Genomic DNA, 20,371 nt, shown 5'->3' on the forward strand with positions numbered 1-20,371 from the left:
TCGAACTCCTGACATCAGGTGATCCACTTACCTCGGCCTCCCAAAGTGCTGGGAGTACAGGCATGAGCCATTGCGCCATGTATTATTTTTCATTAGTAAGTTTTACTACATTAAGAGTTTCTTGTTGATCTTGATACTCTCTCTTTCAGAAAACTCAGTAGTTGAAGATCCAGATATATAAGCAAGATAAATTATCAAATATAAACAGCTCTTCCTAAATAATTTAAACAGATTTATTTTACAAATAATTTTATAACTAGATTTTCAGAAATGTATCTGTGTTCTAAAATTAGAAGCTTTTTAGTTAGAGCAGGTATTATGTTAGTGTTTAGTTAATTTTAAATTCTTCATATGCAGGCCTTCATTTGTATGTTGGGTTAAGGTTGACTATCCGACACCACTGTCCAAACCTTGCCCTTACGAACAGCTTGGGGGCCCTTGTTGGGGGCCCTTGACAAGTCTCCCCTGTGAAGGAACTCATAATTACTTTATAGAATTTAGAACAATAGGTGAGAGATGATCCAAGACAAATGTGTACTTTCTCTCTTGTCAGTACTATTTCCCCCAACACCTTGGTGTGACCAGAGTTTACAGAGGTGACTTTAGCACCCCAGCTGCTGCTGCAAATGCAGCTTCTGTTCTGCCACCCCTAGCAAGACCGTGGTAGAATTCCAAATCAATGAATCCTCTGTTTTCAGCCCCTCTCCCTGCCAGATAAAGAGCTCTATACTCTAGAAAAGGATAGTATAGATTGATAACCATGATGATGGGATTAAACAGTTTTTTAAAATCATCAAATTAAAGGAGATGTTGGGGCACTGATGAGAAAAACAGTGAGTTTTAGGGTGGGAGTGGGGGTAGTTGAGGAAAGCTGGGGAGAGTTTTATGGGGAAGGTGATGTTTAAGCTGGGCCTTACTTTATTAATGGAATTTCAGTAGGTGGAGTTGGAGAAGGTGGGGAGACAAATGATGGAACGTCCTGGCCAGGAAAGCATTTGTAAGTTGTTACGAATGGGAAATTGTTCTTTGTGGCCACAGAATAGGTTCGTAAAGTGGAAGAAACAGAAATTAAATCTAGAAAGGTAGATTGAGCCTTTAGTGCCAGCACATTCTTTAGGAGGTTGAAAGTCATTGATGGATTTTGAACTTGAGAATGATGTCCTCAGAGCTTGGCTTTAGGAATATTTCTTTGCTGGCCATTTGTAAAATAAGTGCTGGAGGCAGAGACCAGGCAGTTAAGTTGTTTTTATCATCTGGGTGCAAAGTCTTCTTGCTCCTGAACTAAAATAGTGGGAGTGTTAATAGAAAGGAGGGGATGGATTTGAGGCCCAAAGTGAATTTCCAGTCCCCAGCAGGCTTTGTGTTTTTGTACACTGTAGTCCTTAAAGATATTCACGGCCTGTTTCCTGTGATTCTCTCCCCAAACTAGAATCAGCTAGGAAGTAATTACACTTTGTAATTAGCATCCTTTTCCTGGCAGCAACACACAACACAGTAAGGTGTCATGTTTTGGGGGCTTAGCAAGACCGTCCTAAGGATGTATTCTTACCCAATAAACAGGTTGAAGTTTAGGGAAGCAACCACATGAAATGCTTCCTGGCTGGCCCTCTAGCAGATTGGTGGATTCATGTGGACAGCAAGTGCCCACCAAGCACTTTCTTCTGGGGAATGACCAGGTTGAGGAATTCAGGTATCCCAAGGTTCAGGCTCTAGCCCAGTTGGGCTGTGAATAAAAAACAACATGTTGAGCTCTGAACAGATGATATAAGTAGGTACTTATACCCAATAAGCATGGCACCCTGCATTGTGGAAGTCAGAGGCAAGAGGGGTGCTCCTGAGAGGCCTACGGCCTAGTTGGGGTTCAGTTAATATGCCTGAAGCGGAAAACAAATCCTAGCCCACACTGGAATGACTGCAAATGACATACTGTATTGTTAGAGACCTTTCTCTCGCTTGCCTTCCCACCTTGCCCTCCACTCACATACAAACACAATCTGCATTTTGAATAATTTTTGCTGTATCTGTTTCCCAGCAGTGATGTGATTGGGCTTGTTTCTGTGAATTAGAAAGTTTAGATTCCTCCCTCAGTCATCTCCCTTTTACCCTTTTACCCCCTTTCAATCTGACCTAGAGCCATAAAATACTTCTGCCTGCCTGCCTGCAGTTCTGTTTGTATGAATTAAGTCGACAGGATAAATATTCACATTCCCAACTACAGGCTGAAACAATGTTTGCCTGTTCTGCCCAGTGAGTCGAGAAAAAGGGGGCCTGACATCACCCTATACTGTACATTCCCAGCATAGATCATTTATTTAAGTCCCTGAAAAAATACAGATGTTTTACCAGTCGAAATAAAATCCTGTGTAAACACGAAGGAAAATGTGGCACTGACTTAGCTTTGGGGGTTGAAGCAGTGCAGGGAGAAAACTAGGCAAAATGGCAGATACAGAAATTTTATACTTGGCTGAAGGTGATAGGGTCAAAAATATTCACCTGTAGTCTGCATGCAGCAAGGGAAAAACATAGCATTTGCTTTTAAGAAAATACAGTTGCAAAAGTGGACAGGTTTTTTAATCTTCAGAATTTGAGGTTTTTAATGATTACGATACATTTCCCCCATTTATATCTGACCTTTGAAATGAGCATCTCTTTTCTTATTAGAGTTGTCTTTTTTCATAGCCTGTCTAACCTTGTCCTGTTATTGCTGGATCCTGCTGGTTTCTGGAGCTCAGCTGCTGTTGATTTTATAAGGGGGAAAATTGCCTGGAAGCCATGCTTGGTGAAGAGGAAAACCCATCTCAGCGTTGCATTCCCAAACAACCATATATCATCTTGATCTTGTCTAACACAAGTTGCTATTTTAGTCCAGCAGCATAAACTAGACATATTTTACTGGTGCAGTGCAAGTTTTTTCAGGGAACTGCCTCATGACTCTTTTTAGGCCCATGGCATTTATTCAAAGAGCATTTCAAAGCTGCCAAAATGGACCCCATGCTTTGCACAGATGCCTGGGGCTCCCCTGAGTCTCTCTGTGTTTAGAGTGGAGGGGTGAGGGACAGAGGGTAACTGCCTCCAGGTTCTCCAGACTTCTCAGTTCCCCTCAAACTTTCATTAAGGCTTGCATCTCAGGGGCAAGAAATCAGCCTACTCACTGACACCCTCCTGCAGTGCATTCCCTGCTCCTCCCAGCTGCTTCCATGACCACCCCCTCCTCAGGGCAGGGCTGACAGTCCCATCTCTTGGCAGTTCCATGCCTATGATAGTCATGGATGATGCTGTTGGCTTGTACTTGTTTGTTTCATAATGTGCTTTCAGTCTTTTTCTGATTGGGTCATAACCATCTTAGGGCAACAAAGCTTTCTCCTGTTTCTTGTGCTGATGACCCCTATGTCCACCTCTAACCCTTCTCCAAGGGACCTATTACAGCTAGGGGTAAGCATCTGTCCTCTGTTTTTCCCAGTGTGATTATTAATAGAGCTCCCTCTTGTCCCTGAAGAATTCTTTTTTGCGACATAAATTATCCTAAGTAAAGCAGTCATCACATGGATATTCCCAACCAAACTCATTAATTCCCCTCCCTCATTCCCAAGCCTGCTGTAGATTCTCTTATAATCTCCATCTTGAAAGATGCCCCTTGTTCACCAGCTGCCCAAGTTAAGAGGCTCTTTCCTGCGCCTTAACTCCTTGTCTAAAGCAGTTGCCAAGCCCTGCCTCTGCAGCCCGCAGAAGCTCTCTCAAATGTATCCTTTCCTCTCCTTCCATTGCTGTTTTAGTTTAGATTGGGGTGGGGTGGAGATGTCACAAAATCAGAATCCTACCCGTGCCAGGCAGGTAAGTGAACCAAAGGGGGATGAGTATAAACACAGGGGCTCTCTGCCCATTCTTTGTTTTCAAACTTTTAGTAGAGATTTGGGTTCAGTAAGTATTTTATTTTTTTCTTGATTCTCCGAAAGTTTAAAACAAACAAACAAAAAAGCCTAAGAGCTTTGATAAATGGCATTGACCCTCCGTCTTAGTGACTAGAGTAACAGGCAATAGTAATAGTGGTGACAGCGGTGGTCTAGAGAGTGCAGTTCTCATCTCCGGGGCCAGCTCCTGCTGCTCAGCTCTGGCCAGGTGACTGTTTGCCCTACAGGAAGGTGGGCCGCTATAGCCAGATCTAATTTTTCAAAATGGAAATCAGGATGACTTTAATGTGAAATATCCCAATTCATAAAGGTTGATTTAAAAGTACTGTATGGGCTAAATAAAACATCTGCAGCCACTTTTGGCCCAAAGGCTATTGGTTTTGAGCCACTGGTTTCAACCCTCCCCTCCTCTTGTCTAGACTACTACAGTAGTCCTGGGCATTCCACCCCTTCTGCTATGATCTCCACACTGCCCCTGGCTTTTTTCTCCAAGTTACAGATCTCATCACCCAACAGCACTTTCTGAAGAAATCTTTGCCGTCTGCAGAATAAAGTACACATTCCATGACATTGCCTTTAAGGTCTTTATCTGACTAGACCCGACTCCTTTCTCCAGCTGTGTCTGCCACCACCCTGTGCACACCCTGGCTGTTCTCTGCGCACACAGGACCACTTGTTGTCCCCTGAATAGTACCAATATTTTTTAAAATTAAGAGACTATTTTTAGAACCATTAGATTTATGGAAAAATTGAACTGGTAATACAGAAAGTTCCCAAATATTTTTCTCCTCCCCACCTCTTTCCCCCAATTTTCTCCTACTATGAATATCTTGTATTTATGTGGTGCATTTGTTACAATTAATGAAGCAGTATTTACACATTATTATTAACTAAAGTCCATAGTTTAAGACTCACTCCTTTTGTTGGCATTACCAATATTTTAATACCCTTAAAATGTGTTTTAATTGTTTTCACTGCTTGCATACCCTTCCCTCGATTCTGGCAAGACTGTTTTTAAGGCCACGTATGCATATCACTCTTTCTGCAAAGTCTTCTCTGACTGTTTATTTTTGGAATGGGGCTGGAAGAGAGGGAGCAGACAGAACATGGAAAAGAATCAACATTGTTATCACTTCCCTAGTGCGTGCCTAGTAGTATATATATTCTTTTAAATCTCTCTACAGTCCTACAAGTTAGATATTATTATAGGCCATTTACCATGGAGAAACAGAGGTTAAGTTGCCCAAAGCCGCAAAACTGATAATTGGTTTACACCTATCTCTGCCCGGCTTCAAAATCCATGCTCTTCCACTTTCCCATGAGGCTGGATTCTTAGCACTAATCTAGCCTTCCTGCCTCCACCATCAGATGAGGCATCCACTGGGATGAGGAGTATGGCGTGATTCAGCTCTCCGTTCCACTCCAGACACAGAAGTCGGCACTACGATAGCTCACAAAACCCAAGGGAATGTGTCCTAAAGGAGTGAATATAGGAAGAAGCACCAAATACCAACATCGTTTTTATTTGGCAAATGCTTGTTGAATTCCTACAGTGCATCAGACTTATTGGAGGGGGAGGTCAAGCATAAAAACAAAAGTGATGACGATGCTGCCTTGCAGGTTGTAAATCATGACCAGGCAGAGTCAGGAAAGCTATTGATTTTTCATGTCTCCATGACTAGAATGTAAGCTACAGGAAAGCAAGGAACTATCTGGTCTCTGCTGCAGCCCCTTGGACAGTGCCTGGTAATAAGAGTTGTTTAATAAATATTTGTTGACAATGTTTGGATTCAGTTGCCAATTTAGGACACATAAAATGACACTGCACTTCTGAGTTCTCATGTGTGTTGGCAGTTAATCATCCTCCTTGGTTCTGGCAGCTTTGGTTTCTCTGTGCTTGGTTCAGTACAGGCCTGGGTCTGACTACTTTCTTAGCCTCAGAATTCTTTGGGACCAGAACTTTAGGAAAGTGAGGAAGAAAGAGTTGCCTTGCTACTTGCCATCCCTTAAGAGCTGGTGGACAAACTGCCCTTCTTGGGAGCTGCCGGAGCTCCTGAGTCTGACCTTGATCAAATCTTAGTTTCAAAGGGCCTGGCCTTATACCTGGACCTCATGCGAAAGGATGGTCTCATTTTTCTTGAACCCAACACACTAAATGTCTATGAGGTTAGTTGTGTACTCAAATATTTTTATTTTCTTAAAGAAAAATATCTCAAAAACACTAACCTGTTTCATACAATTGCTTATAAAACTTTCTTTCCTTTCTCTTTCCCCTGTCTTCTCTTCTCCCTCTCCTTCCCTGCCCCATTTTTTTCCTTGACTTCTCTGACCCTGGCCCTTTGACATGCTTATTTCCGCCACAGTTCTTTTCAGCGTACCTGTCTCTCCATTTGTCTCGTGTAAATAGATCGCTCTCCATTCCTGGTGAATAACCAGGGTCACAATTGTCTGGTTTGTACCCAGTGTGACAGAATTGTAGGCTGATTTTCATAAACCAGAGCTACCAAGCGTTTCAAAAACAGTCTTGTTTTTGCCAAGTAAGGTGAGCAAATATAGGACTAAGTTTAAACATCCATCAGGAGTTATTTTTGAAGTGATTGCTTCTAAATGAGAAGCATTTGAAAATCTCACAGGTTTCTTTACAAGTAAATTCCGAAGTCATGCATTTTGCTGGTGTCTGCTGATTAATTGCGATCCTGTGACACCATGAAAAGCCCTGGTGGTTGGTTTTGTGCAGCTGTAGAGAAAAGTAAAGCAAAGCCCAGTGACTTTGCCAGCTCTTTCAGGACAGTGGGGATTCAGGCTGAGGAAGGTATTTTTTCCCTCTGGCAGTCACCACATAAGAACAGAAGCTCCAGCCAGACCCATTGCTCCAGACTCCACGACGGGTGGTTTGGGTCCCTGCGGGGGTGTGGTGAAGGCATGACATTTGATCTGTTGCTTCTGAAATAACAGATCCATTATTAGAGAAAGCATTTTCAGTCTCCGCATTGGGACTTGTGTGCACTCTCCTGTACAGTTACTTCTGTTTAGAAGAAATTTATTTTGATTCTGTAAACAGAAGGTGCTTGGCATGTATTTGTTGTTGGTGATTGCAGACGTCTGACCCAGTAAAACCTGCCAGTCTACCCATTTAGGGTCTGATGACTCTGGATTGATTTTATCTGGCCTTTTCTGTTTCTCATTACCCCCTTCCGTATCTAACTCTCAATTATTTCACTATTGTCAGCCCCTTGTTGATAGGAGAGAAGGAGAGGAAAACGTTGAATCTGGTTACACAGAAAGAATCATTCACAGCTCTAGAGAAGGATATAATAGGGAAAGAAAACAGATGATGTTAAAATAGACTTTCAGAGTTCTTAGTGTGTTTATCTATGCTTACTTTGCCGCACCCACCTCTTCCTCTTGATTTAGATAAGGAGGCTGGAGACTGAAGGATTTCTCTTGACATGCATTTCTCTCCTTGGCACTAGCCAAGGTCAAAAGATCTCATTTATGCCCTTGTCCTTATTCCTTGTCTGCTATAGATTTGTACTCCTCACAGAGGCCTTGTGGATGTCATTGCTGAATCCAGTACTTACATACATGCATATACACGAGTATCCTTGTATAAGGGGGGGACGTCTGCATTGCTGCATTCACTCCTGACATCGAAGGGAAGATCTGCTAAAAAAAAAAAAAAAAAAAAAACCCTAAATAGTTACAAACATCACTGCCCAGTATTTGCTAAGGCAAGAATTAGTTTGACCTACTTCTTTAGCCACGACTGTTCTAATGAACTCAGACATGTAAACCAGTTTAGACTCTCAAACAATGTATTTTTCTTTAAACTTAAAACTTTGACTTTAAAAGGCACATTTTATTTTCATGTGCGACAGCTAACATAAAGATGTTTGCATTTCTTTGCTGAAATCAGTGTATAGGTTGTTTGTAACTAATAAACTCTTGTGGTAGATGATTGTTGGGCCACAGTCATCAGTTTTGGGGATTGTGTGAGAAACCCATAGCAAGGTATGGATTAAGGACTTGGGTTTCTCGGCACTGCTACATCCTCCAAAACCAACATGCCTTTCTGCAAAGAGACCAGAGCTACATTCTGCAGGTGTCTGTTTTCTTTGAGGGGAACATTTTAAGGAAACTTAAAAGGGAGGAACTGAGCATTTAGGAAAAATATATTTTCACAGCAGGATTTTTTTTTTTCTTTTTTGGTTTAGGTTTTTCATTTGTTGCAAGCCTACTCAGACTCCAAACACGGAACGAATTCAGACTTCCGGCACGAGCTGACTGACATCACTGTTTGTACCAAAGCCAAACTCTGGCTGGCCAAGAGGTATGTTAAAATCCCACATGAGCAAGGAGTTATCAGGAGTTAGGAATACATTTGAGAATTGCTGTTTCTAGTTGTGCGGAGTTTTAAAAGTCATTGGCATGAGTTTTCTAAACTTATTGGAGTATTTATCCTTTTAGAACTTTGGGTTGTGGTAAAGAAAGAAAAATATTTTCTTGACAATTTTTCTAAAACTGCTAAGTGACTGAGGGGCATGTAATATGGCTTTTTATCTGCCCACCAATCAGCTTGTTTTTGTTGAAACCTGCTGCGTGCCCAGTCCTGTGTTAGATATTATAACAATGAAAGGCAGTAATTGACTAAATCATGTGGTACAGACTCTTAGGTGCCGTGGCAACTCAGAGATTAGAGATTGCTGTAGGCTTGAGCAGGCACTGAGGGACAGATAGGGTGTGAATAGCAAGAGGGGATGGAAGTTGCCTTTCTTAGGTGGGTAGTAAGGTAGCTTGAATAAGCAAGGCAAAAAAGAATAGAAACATATTTTTCATCCTTGCCATTGTTAGTTTATCCTGGAACTTAGAACATTTACTGTGTGAAAGATGAAGGAGTAAAAGGAATTTCTCATGTAATATACAGGGAGTCCTCTCTGTAATGCCATGTTCAAAATCTGTGTTGCAGGACTCTGGTGGTGGTAGGATAGTATTAACTGCAAAGGCCCCCCGTAGGTCCTCTGTAAGTTCCACCAGAGTAGCTCCAGAAGAGGCGCATGTGTTAGTGTTACTACCTTTCCTGCCATAGTACACGCATTTAATTAAGAGTCAGTTTATTGGCCGGGTGTGGTGGTTCATGTCTGTAATCCCAGCACTTTGGGAGGCTAAGGCAGAAGGATTGCTTGAGCCCAGGATTTCAAGAACAGCCTGGACAACATAACGAGACCCCATCTCTACAAAACAACGACAACAACAAAAATTAGCCAGGTATGGTGGTGCATGCCTGTAGTCCCAACTACTTGGGAGGCTAAGGCAGGAGGATGGTTTGGGCCCAGGAGTTTAAGGCTCTAGTGAGCTGTGATTGCACCACTGCACTCCAGACTGGGTGACAGAGTGAGACCTTGTTTCAAAAATAAATAAATTTCTGATGCTTAGAGTTTGAGAAACAAACAAGTTGAAAAAAAAAGAAAAAAGTATATTGGCTGTCTAAAGTAGAAGCCTCTCTTTTTTATTTTTCAAAAAGTGTGCTTTTGGTCACTTTTGTTGGGCTCTTACCTTCTATGGCAAGTCAAGTAATGGGCTGTGTGAGGCTCTCAAATCAGTTTAATTCAACAAAGCATTGTTGAGCATAGGCTACCTGCTAGCCTTTGTGTTAGGAGATATAGGGATACAAAAATATAAAAGAGCTAGTCCTGGCTCCAGGGACTTCCAGGAAGTGAGAAAGATGTGTATAAATAATTTTCATCTGGTATAGTAAGTATTATAACAAATTTCTGTAGTAGGTACAGCAGTACCCCAGAAGAGGGGTGAGAGAGGGCTGACATCAAACTGGCCATCAAGAGTGAGCCAGAATTTTGCCAAGTGGCCAACACAGGTAGGGGAATTCCAGGCTTAGGTAATAGCATAGGCAGAGACACAGCAATATGAAACGGCACTGTAGGTTTGCAGAACCATAAGGAAGTTAGCCCTCTGGAACCTAAAGTGTAAGGCACAAGTGGCAGAGAATGGGGCTCAGGAAATATGCCCAGGCCACACAGTGAAAGCTCCTGTAAGAAACCTTTTGGTGAAGGAGCCAGTGGTGGATTTCCCAATGTGTGGATGTGTGTATCTCAATTATTGTCTCAACATTAATAGCTTTGGATAGGGATATTGATGGAGAAATTATCTTGTGTCTGAAATGCCGGTAAAGTTATTGGGAGCCTCTCATTTTTAGTCTGTTAGTCTATTCTCCCTTTTTTTAGACAGGGTCATGCTCTGTCACCCAGGTTAGAGTGCAGTGGCGCTACCACGGCTCACTGTAGCCTTGACCTCCTGGGGCTGAAGTGATCCCTCCGCCTCAGTCCCCTGAGCAGCTGGGACTACAGGCACACGCCACTATGCCTGGCTAATTTTTGTGGGGTTTTTTGGTGGAGAAGGAGTTTCAACAGATTGCCCAGGCTGGTCTCGAACTCCTGGGCTCAGGTGATCCACCTGCCTCGGCCTCCCAAAGTGCTGGGATTACAGGCGTGTGAGCCACTGCACCCAACCTGTTTTCTCCATTTTATTTAGAGAGTAGGAGTTGCTTACCCATGAAGTGTTTACCCAAGCCTAGTACCATTTGCCTTCTGTGTGGCTCTTAGCATCCCAAAGATACATATCGCATCAGTACCCTCAGCTGTTTGCCAGGTAATAGGCCACTTCTTCCTACCTGTTATTTCTGGGGATCAAGAAGTCAGAGCTGTCCAGAAATTATCCTCTGAAACCTGCTTCTAGCCAGGACTGTCCCAAGTATCCTAACACTCTAGTTCTTAAAGTGCTGTAAGGAAGGAGTTTCTGCCCCCTTAGCTTGCTACTCCTTCATGCATCTCATAAAAAGTCATTATCCACTGGCTTCCTGAGTCCATTACCTCTTGTTGGATGAGATGGAGGAGATGGAGCGGCAGGCCATCCATTGAGTGGACCTTCATGTTGTGCAGTGCCTGAAGATGGCTGACAAAGCTGCCATCAGCTTCCTCTGCAGCTAAGAGGAAGGGAAGTCCTACTGGCCTTTTAAAACCTGTCCTGTGGTCCCTATTGCTGTTTTCTAATTGGGCTTTCCATTCTCATTCCCTCTGCTCCCCACCCCACTTCTGATTTTTCTCCATGATTTTCCAGCTCTAGAAGACAAAGGAATGAATCACTGCAATTTACTGGGTTTCCACCTTCCTTGCCCAGAATCTAGGAAAGCCACTTTTCTGTTTCCAGTACAGTCAACTCTCTATTATCCAAGTGTGAACTTTCCGCTTTGTGGGTGGTCTGTAAATGGATCCTAACACCAGGCTTCCTTTTGCTCCCCAGCACACTTTTACAAGTGTTAATCAGGATGTGTTCAGAGCCTGAAATAGAGTTTGGAAGGAAAACATACTGCCAGACAGCACAATGCATTCCAAAGCTATGTATCAGTCTTTCTATATTATCCACATCATTGACAGGATAACTTTGAGGTTCCTAAATAGCAAATTATAGAACTGGGTATAAGTGATGAAGCCTCGGTGTCACATGCCTGCCCTGTCCCTGAGGCCCTCTTGTTCTGGGAGTTGTCTGTCTATACTAGTTAACTCCATGCTCAGACACACCCCTCTTGTCCTAGCCGTCCCTTCTCAGAACAGACCCCTGTCTTTACTTTCTCACCTGCCTTTCCCATGAAGATATTACAGTGCAGAGTATTCCAAATTCAACTACTGAAGAGGCTTTTTTATGTCCCTGGTAATTTACACATGAAAGAAAAATAAATGTTCCTTTGAGTCTACTAAGGATTTTCTGTATCTTTTGAATATAAGCTATGAAAAATTAATGTTTTTGCAAAGAAAAAAATGTTGCCTTAAATTTTAACACCGACACCCTTTTCCTTCCGTAATTTATTTGATCATTAGCCTGAGTTTCTTCAGTCCCATAAGTACAAAAATGCTAGTGGATATGTATTTGTCCTTTTGTTCTCAAAGAAAGTTTTTAAAAAATTGATTAGCACTATTGGATAACCAATTCAGTCTTTAAATTTTGACTCTGAAATTGAGGGAACATAAAATGAAGACTTTTGTCCTATATTTGTGTTTTGACTTTGTAAGATTAATAGGGATTTATATGAGGTGATTAAGCAATAGCCATGGAGTTGTTGGGGAATTTTTGGTGATGAATGGTCAGCTGGCAACATGGCTTCAGGAAAGGACTGGGCTTCTGCTCTTACAGGCTGCTTTTCATTCCAGGATGTCAAAGCCTTAATGGAAATCAGCTCATTAATCCTTCACGTCCTTTCCTTCCCTTTTTCCTCCACTCCTCCCTTCTTGATCCAGTTTACTGTCTAAAGCAGTTTACTAACTACTGAAAGAAAACTAAACTGACCTAGACCAGAAACGAAATGAGAGTAGCCGTCTAGTAGGGGTCTGCTGCTGCCCTGGAAAGGATGGCAGTGGGCATCATGAGAGAGGAATCACCCAGTCTGACACTCATGCTAATTACAAAAACTTTTTTTTTTTTTTAGTTTTTTATTTATTTATTTATTTTTTATTTTTAGAGATGAGGTCTGGCTGTGTTGCCTATGCTGGACTTGAACTCCTGGGCTCAAGCAGTCCTCCCACCAGAGTCTTCCAAGTAAGCTGGGATTACAGACATGAGCCCCATGCCCTGCCACCCTTGCTACTTGCAGATTCCAGCTCAGCTGTCCCAGCTAGATCGCTTATTTACTTTGGCTAAGAGTTGTAATTAGTATTATATTAGGCTTAAACTTTTCAGAAGTGAATTTGGCTATCTAGTTTCTCCTTCTTTGGTTATAAAAGGAAAAAAATAAGTGTGTATGTGTATGTTTATATATTGCATGTGTGTTTCTTTTGGTAAACTTAGTGAACTAAATGGACTAGTCAGGGCTGGGTGCGGTGGCTCATGCCTGTAACCCTAGCACTTTGGGAGGCCAAGGTGGGTGGATCACATAAGGCCAGGAGTTTGAGACCAGCCTGGCCAACATGGTGAAACCCAATCTCTACTAAAAATACAAAAAATTAGCTGAGTGGTGGCACACGCCTGTAGTCCCAACTACTTGGGAGGCTGAGGCATGAGAATCGCTTGAACCTGGGAGGCGGAGGTTTCAGTGAGCTGAGATCATGCCACTGCATTCCAACCCGAGCAACAGAGAAAGACTCTGTCTCAAGAAAATGAATGAATGAATGCATGCATGCAGTGGATGTGATAACCAGAAATAAATATGTGCCCTACTAAAATTTTTTCACCGTTTTTCCCTTCATTGTTGTGTGCTGCTATATGCTTATCATAGAAAATTAGTCAAGTACAAAATTTGGAAGAGAGTAGAAGTCTATTCTTACCACAATCCATAAATCACTATTATTGGTTAAGAGTTGTATGTAATTCCTTCATCTTTTTTCCTATGCTTTTTTTTAACTTTGTCAAGGCTATACTGTATATGTAAGTTATAGCTTCCTTCCTTTTTTCACTCGATAGTATCATGAGAGCATTTGTTGTTATTTCAAACTCTTTATGATACAGCTACTGTGGAAAACAGTATGATATTTCCTCAAAAAATTGAAAATAGAATTACTATGTTAATCCAACAATTCCACTTTTGAATACATACCCAACAGACTTGAGAGTGGGGTCTCAAAGAGGTTTCCATAGCAGCATTATGCACAATAGCTAAAACATGGAAACAGCTCAGGTGTCCATTGATGAATGATGAATGGATAAACAAAATGTGGTATATACATACACCAGAATATTACTTAGCCTGGAAAAGGAAGGAAATTCCAACATATGCCACAACATGGATGAATCTTGGAGAAATTATGCTAAGCGAAATACGCCAATCACAAAAAGACAAATACTATATGATTCTGCTAATACAAAGTACATAGAGTAGTCAAGACCTAGAGACAGAAAGTAGAATAGTGGTTGCCGGGGGCTACAGAGAGGAGGGAATGGGGCATTGTTTAATGGATATAGTGTTTTAATTTTACAGAATGAAAAAGGTTCTGGAGGCTGGGTACAGTGGCTTAGAGCTGTTATCGCAGCACTTTGGGAGGCCGAGGTGGGCAGATCACTTGAGGTCAGGAGTTCAAGACCAGCCTGGCCAATATGGTGAAACCCATCTCTACTAAAAATACAAAAAATTAGCCAGGTGTGGTTGCGCACACCTGTAGTCCCAGCTACTTGGGAGGCTGAAGCAGGAGAATCGCTTGAACCTGGGAGATGGAAGTTGCAATGAGCCGAGATCGTGCCACTGCACTCCAGCCTGGGCAACAGAGGGAGACTCTGTCTCAAAAAAAAAAAAAAAAAGTTCTGGTGATTTGTTACACAACAATATGGATGTGCTTAACACTAGCAAACTGTACGCTCAAAAATGGATAAGATGGTAAAGTTTATATTATGTATATTTCATCACAATTTAAAACATTTTAATGGAAAATATTTAAAAGAAAATATACCCCATCATTCATCTGAAGTTATCATTGTCTTGACATTTTATGATAATTATTTCTTTGCTTTTCTTCCTAGTTTTACCACCTGTGCATCTCTAAAAATAAAATACTTTTGCCTATTTTTCAATTAAGAAAAAAAAAACTTTGAAAACATCATTTTTGAAGGTAGCATATTTTTGTCACCTGAATAATTACTCATTAAATTTACCTAACCATTGCTAGCATACAGTTTGTTTCCCATTTGTTTAGTGTCGTACATGATGTTTCAGAAAAATCTTTGTACATGAGTGTGGTGTGTGTGTGTGTGTGTGTGTGTGTGTATGTGTATGAGTGTGTGTGATTGTGGGTTATTGCCTTAGGTTTGATTTCCAGAAGTGGAATAAATTGGTCAAGGGGAAATGGAAAAAGTCTTGGTATACACTGCCAGATTGTTTTCTAAAAAAGTCCATCTGCCTACCAACAGTGCGTGAGAGACCTCCACCAAAATTTTAACTAAGATATAAAAAATTCAGTTGAGGAAACTTTTACGTTTTGAATGCTTATTCTGTGCCAAGCTTCGTATGAGGAGATTTGTAAATATTATTTCATTAACTCTTCTCAAAACTGCCTTAATATAAAAAAATCTTTTCTACAGTGAAAACAACTGGGGAGACACACCACATGTCTCACAGCCATTTTAGTTAACATTTCAGCTTGGCATGAGTTAACAGATAAGTCAAATGGGTACAGATTGTTCTTCAGTTTTTACTTTCTACATTACCACACAGAGATGGCCCTGCGTTAGCATTTTGTTTTATCTTCTTTAAAAGGGGTCTTCCCCTAGACCCTCCCTGGGGTGCTGCTCAGGCCCAGGCCTGCTGTGCACTGTCAGCCAGAGGGCTCAAACCGACAGTGCATTCGGGTCAGATTGGCCATAGTTGTGTTTTGTTTGACTTGTGGAGGATTTACATTTCTTTTTTTAAATGATTTGCTGACATTTTAAACTGAGGAAATTTCATAGTAAATCAAGATCTACAGCTTCTTTTGAAAAACTGGAAGATCTGGCACCACCAGGCTCAAATTCCCACGTGGCCACAATGGGCCAGAGCTAAGTCCCAGCCATCCTCCCGTGATGAGTATACTCTGTGCTTCTGCACGGCCCCCGCCCAGCCGCGTCTCTCATTAGGTTACCTGAGCTCCCATGGAAACAGGAGTTTGTATCCCTTGCTATTGGCATTTATTAAGTAGCAGATTGGCTGATGCTAGTTATTAATGTTCATGGCTGCGTTTTTAGAATCATCTGGAGAGGTTTTAAAACCTGTGATGCCAGGCCTTACCCTCAGAGTTTCTGATTCAGATATTTCAAGTTATCTCACTGGCCCTCAGAAGTACCATTTAAACCTGATACTGTGGTGTAGTTAATGGTTGATTGTTGTGGAGGCTTATGGCACTTCCAAAAAAAAAAAAATGAGGATGAGTGCGGTGGCTCATACTTGTTACCCCAGCACTTTGGGAGGCTGAGGCAGGTGGGTCACCGGAGGTCAGGAGTTCAAGACCAGCCTGGCCAACATGGCGAAACCCCATCTCTACTAAAAATACAAAAATTAGCCAGGCATGGTGGCATGCACCTGTAGTCCCAGCTACTCGGGAGGCTGAGGCAGGAGAATCACTTGAACCTGGGAGGCGGAGTTTGCGGTGAGCCGAGATCGCGCCACTGCACTCCAGCCTGAGCAACAGAGTGAGACTCTGTCTCAACAACAAAAACAAAAAAAATCGTTTTTTTGAGAGACATGGTTTCATTCTGTCACCCAGCCTGGAATGCAGTGGCATGGTCATAGCTCAGTGCAGCCTTGAACTCCTGGGCTCAAGTGATCCTCTCACCTCAGCTCCCAAGTAACTGAGACTATAGGTGTGTGCCACTGGACCTGGCTAACTTTTTTTTTTTGAGATGGAGTCTCACTCTGTCACCCAGGCTGGAGTGCAGTGGCATGATCTCGGCTCTCTGCAAGCTCCACCTCTGGGGTTTACGCCATTCTCCTGCCTCAGCCTCCTGAGTAGCTGGGACTACAGGCACCTGCCACCACACCCGGCTAAGGTTTTGTATTTTTAGTAAGATGGGATTTCACCATGTTAGCCAGGATGGTCTCGATCTCCTGACCTCATGATCCACCCACCTCGGCCTCCCAAAGTGCTGAGATTACAGATGTGAGCCACCACTCCTGGCCCTTTTTTTTTTTTTTTTTTTAAAGTAGAGACAGGGGCTTGCTCTGTTCCCAGGCTGGTTTAGTACCCCTGGCCTTAAGTGATCCTCCTGCCTTGGCCTCCCAAAGTGCTGGCATTACAGACATGAGCCACCACACTCAGCCCAGTTTTTTTAAGTTGAAGCTTAAATAGAATAACTATCCCTGTATTACTTCATTCAACAAATACCTATTGAGCCCTGCTGTATGCCAGGCCATATCAAATACTACAACTGTATATTAAAACCACTACTTCAGTGTAAAGACAGCAACAGAACAGAGTCTTATCAAATCGAATCATTGACCTAGAATTTTAGAACTGGAAGGAATCTCATGAAGTTTATTGTATTAAGAGTCTACTCTCACCCCTGTACATGTGGAGTACTACAGCCCACAGAGGCTGGAGGATTTATCCGTTTTCACACAGTTCACCAGAATTAACATCCTACCTGACAACTACTAACATTTGTTGAGGGCTTAGCTCCCGGCACCTTATTGGGCTCTTTGTACTTGACCACACTGCCTCCATCTATCCAGTGTTTTTATGTGAGGGTTTTGCGTGGCAGTAATTTAAGCCTTCTCTAGAACAGTGATTCTCAGAAAGAAAATGTGCACGTGAATCACCTGGGAATCTTATTAGAATGAAGACTCTCATTCACTAGGTCTGGGTGGAGCCTGAGATCCTCCATTTTGACCAGCTCCCAGGGGACAGAGTACGTACCTTGAAGAGCCAGGGTCAGAGTGCCAGGCTCTGTGATCTTCCAACTCCCCCATTTGAAATAGTCCCATCCCCATTGCCTCATTCTCAAGGGCTTGTGGCTGAGCTTGGAGCTACAGGAGAGGGCTGAGGCTACTGAAGGGATCAGCCCAAGATTCTCTCCCTACCCACCTGGGATGACCTGTGTTGAGGGGCTTCATGGCCCCAGGGCTCTCTATAGGAAGTCCATACTCCGTTGTCTGGGCAGCCATCCCAGCGGCCTCAGTGCCCTGTATGGGACCAGTGCTTTGTTGGCATGCAGTGTGTTTATCATTTTGAAAAATAACAGTCTGATATTCTGGTGAGAAAAACAGGCTCTCAGAAATACAAGACCAGGTTCCAAGGTTACAAGGAAAGCAACCTTGGGAATAAATTTTTTGCATAAAACAGTGCTGATGAGGGGAAGAGATGGTAGAGGGAGCTAATGTTTGTTGAAAGCCTGCTCAATGTACCAGACCTAATGACTTGCTACCCCAAGTTAATTCTAATAATCTATCCACTTCCCTGTCCAGCTTTCCTGTAAGTGCCCTTCACACCCCCATGCAGTCCTCCATGTGCCCTTTCATGTGTGCCTCGTCTGCTTCTCCATCCCCCTCATCCATACTCCAGTCACTTTCCTGTCTCCTCCCCTGTCACCCCCTATCCATACTCCCATCTATTCTCCTTTTTCTGTCTTACTTACTGGACCCCACTGAGCTGAGTGGTGTGCTCCTGAAGGGCCTGTGGATTTAAGTGTTTAAGGAAAATATGCTTATAGAGACAAAGCTGAGGCTTTTGTGTGGCAATCCCAGTTCTTCCCTAGGGGGTCTGTGGCTAACTGCAGAAGTTCTGGTTTAGGATTCTATTTTGCTTTACAACAGCTGAAAACAGCATTTATTTTCTCACCACCAAATTTATTCACACAAGAGACTTACACTTCCCAGGCAGAAATACTGGGTTTTAGGTCTGCTTCCATTTTCCCACTGTCCTTTAGCTCCTTCCCAAATCCCTCATGGGTTGGTCCCCTCCTGAAGAAAGAGATCCTTCTTTTGCAATGACTTGAAATAGAAAGAGGCCACAGCCTTTTGCCACAGCTGCAAGTTGCTGTTTCACTTCCATGCCGTTGAAATGAATCCAGTCCAGGATGATTGTTAAAATATTCAGATGATCATGTGGCATTTTAAGGCTATCATTTGTGGTCCATGCCAAAACTTTAAGGGAAGCAAGTCTTAACAGGGATCGCTAGCCACAGAGCAAGTTTCCAGGCATTGCTAGGGGTTATGTTTTGCCTTTTGGTTTGTTTCTTTTCTTTCTCTCGTTTTTTCTTCTTTCTTTCTTTCCTTCGTTTTTTCTTTCAAAAAAAAGGATCCTCCTTTTTTTAACTTTAGAAAAAGTTATTTTTTTTTTAGGAAAAAAATGGAAGAGGTAGTAACTGCTTTTCAATTCCTAGATTTTACTGGAAGAGAGAGGTTCTCATTAGGACCTGTCTTTACTCCTCCAGCACAGCTTGTTCAAAGTCACATGAGCCTCATGCAGATTTGAATGATGAGAGAAATGAAGTTGGTGTATTTTAAACCCAAGCATGCTGACATATGTTCACTTCCCTTTCAGACGTCTCAGGAATGTCTAAGGTCATGATATCTCCGGATGAGATCCTGTTTGTGTTTTTTAAATACAAAAGGAAACATTATCGTATTTCAACCCAAGCCAGTGGGACAAGGTGCAAAACATTTTCTTCATTAAATATCCCTTTTACAAATACAGCCTCAAGTTTTAAAGGAATAAGCTGTTTGAGGAAGAGTGAAGTTTGAAAATATATGAAGTATTTCTTGTTGACAGACTGAGCTTATGGAAACGAGTCTGGGTGAAAACAGTCAGAAGTGATCAATATATTATCCTGGGCCTTTGAGCAAGTCGTCCAAGATCAAAGCTTCTTCATACTGCAGCGAGAAATAAAAATAGTCCTTTTACGCAACTGCACACACACCAAGAATTCAACCCCCAACTGCTGATGCTTTCTACTTTTTAAATATAGAAATCTGCAAACCTAACCTGGAGATGGCAGTTAGTTCAATAGAGGGCTCAGAAATCTCTGTCTTGTTCCACTTGTAGCTGTTGGCTTACTGGGGTGTTGCTGTTGGAAGATTTGGACAATGTTGTCATTGCTCAGCTTGCAAGGGAGTGCAGGCTTTAAGTGTCTTCAGCACATTCTCATAATATTATGTAAAGCCCTAATGTAGTGGGTTATGTTGTTTCCTTTAGCATGTAACATCTTCCATCTTTTGGATAAATTAACACCTTTGTTACCTTCATTGAGCCATTCTCAGTCAATTAAAGCCAATTCAGAGTCACAAATATTACAAGACAATGGTTTAGGCACAGTGGGAAATATATGAATGAATGATAATTGTCTCTGTTTCAGAAACCCCACAAGTAAGACAAGTATGGATTTAAATAACTATAAACAAGATTGTGTCAATGCTAGAATGAGTCAAAGTGTGTTGCAGAAGCAGAGAAGGGAGAAATAAATGCCAGCTTGGTGTCAAGGAAGTCTTCAGGAAGAGGGAGAAGTCTTTAAAGGATAGGTGAGTTTAATTATTAGATAAGGTTAATTTTTTAGCATGGTGGCATGGGCCTGTAATCCCAGCTTCTTGGGAGGCTGAGGCACAAGAATTGTTTGAACCTGGGAGTTGGAGGTTGCAGTGAGCCAAGATCGTGCCACTGCACTCCGGCCTGGGTGACAGAGCAAGATTCTGTCTCAAAAAAAAATAATAATAATAAGATTAATTGTCTCAGGTTGGAGACTGAGTAAAGTTATACTTGTATAGTACCTTTGTTGCCAAGTAAATTGTGAAGGTCTCATTGCCCAAGTACACAAAAGGTATCTTAGTACAGCGCCCAGCATTGTGGGAACCTAATTGTGTGTGTGTGTGTGTGTGTGTGTGTGTGTGTGTGTGTGTGTATTAGATATATATAATGGAGTCTTTGTTGTCAGAGTTCAGTTATGGTTGAATCTAAATGAAAATTTAGACAGTGAAATACATAGAAGTACATACAGTAAGTACAAGA

At 42.1% G+C, this 20,371-nt stretch overlaps 1 protein-coding gene across 4 annotated transcripts in view; it reads left to right on the plus strand.

Annotated features, from left to right (window-relative positions):
* Positions 1-20,371, plus strand: part of THADA (THADA armadillo repeat containing) — a 362,591-nt gene that overhangs the window by 243,184 nt on the left and 99,036 nt on the right. For all 4 annotated transcript variants that reach the window (XM_003809126.5, XM_055108026.3, XM_003809127.7 and 1 more), the window contains one exon: positions 8,123-8,238. In XM_003809126.5, the coding sequence (XP_003809174.3) occupies positions 8,123-8,238 (116 nt within the window). The remainder of the gene's footprint in view (positions 1-8,122; positions 8,239-20,371) is intronic.

The sequence above is a fragment of the Pan paniscus genome, chromosome 12 (genome assembly GCF_029289425.2).
Source record: "Pan paniscus chromosome 12, NHGRI_mPanPan1-v2.0_pri, whole genome shotgun sequence".
NCBI classification, from domain to species: Eukaryota; Metazoa; Chordata; class Mammalia; order Primates; family Hominidae; genus Pan; species Pan paniscus.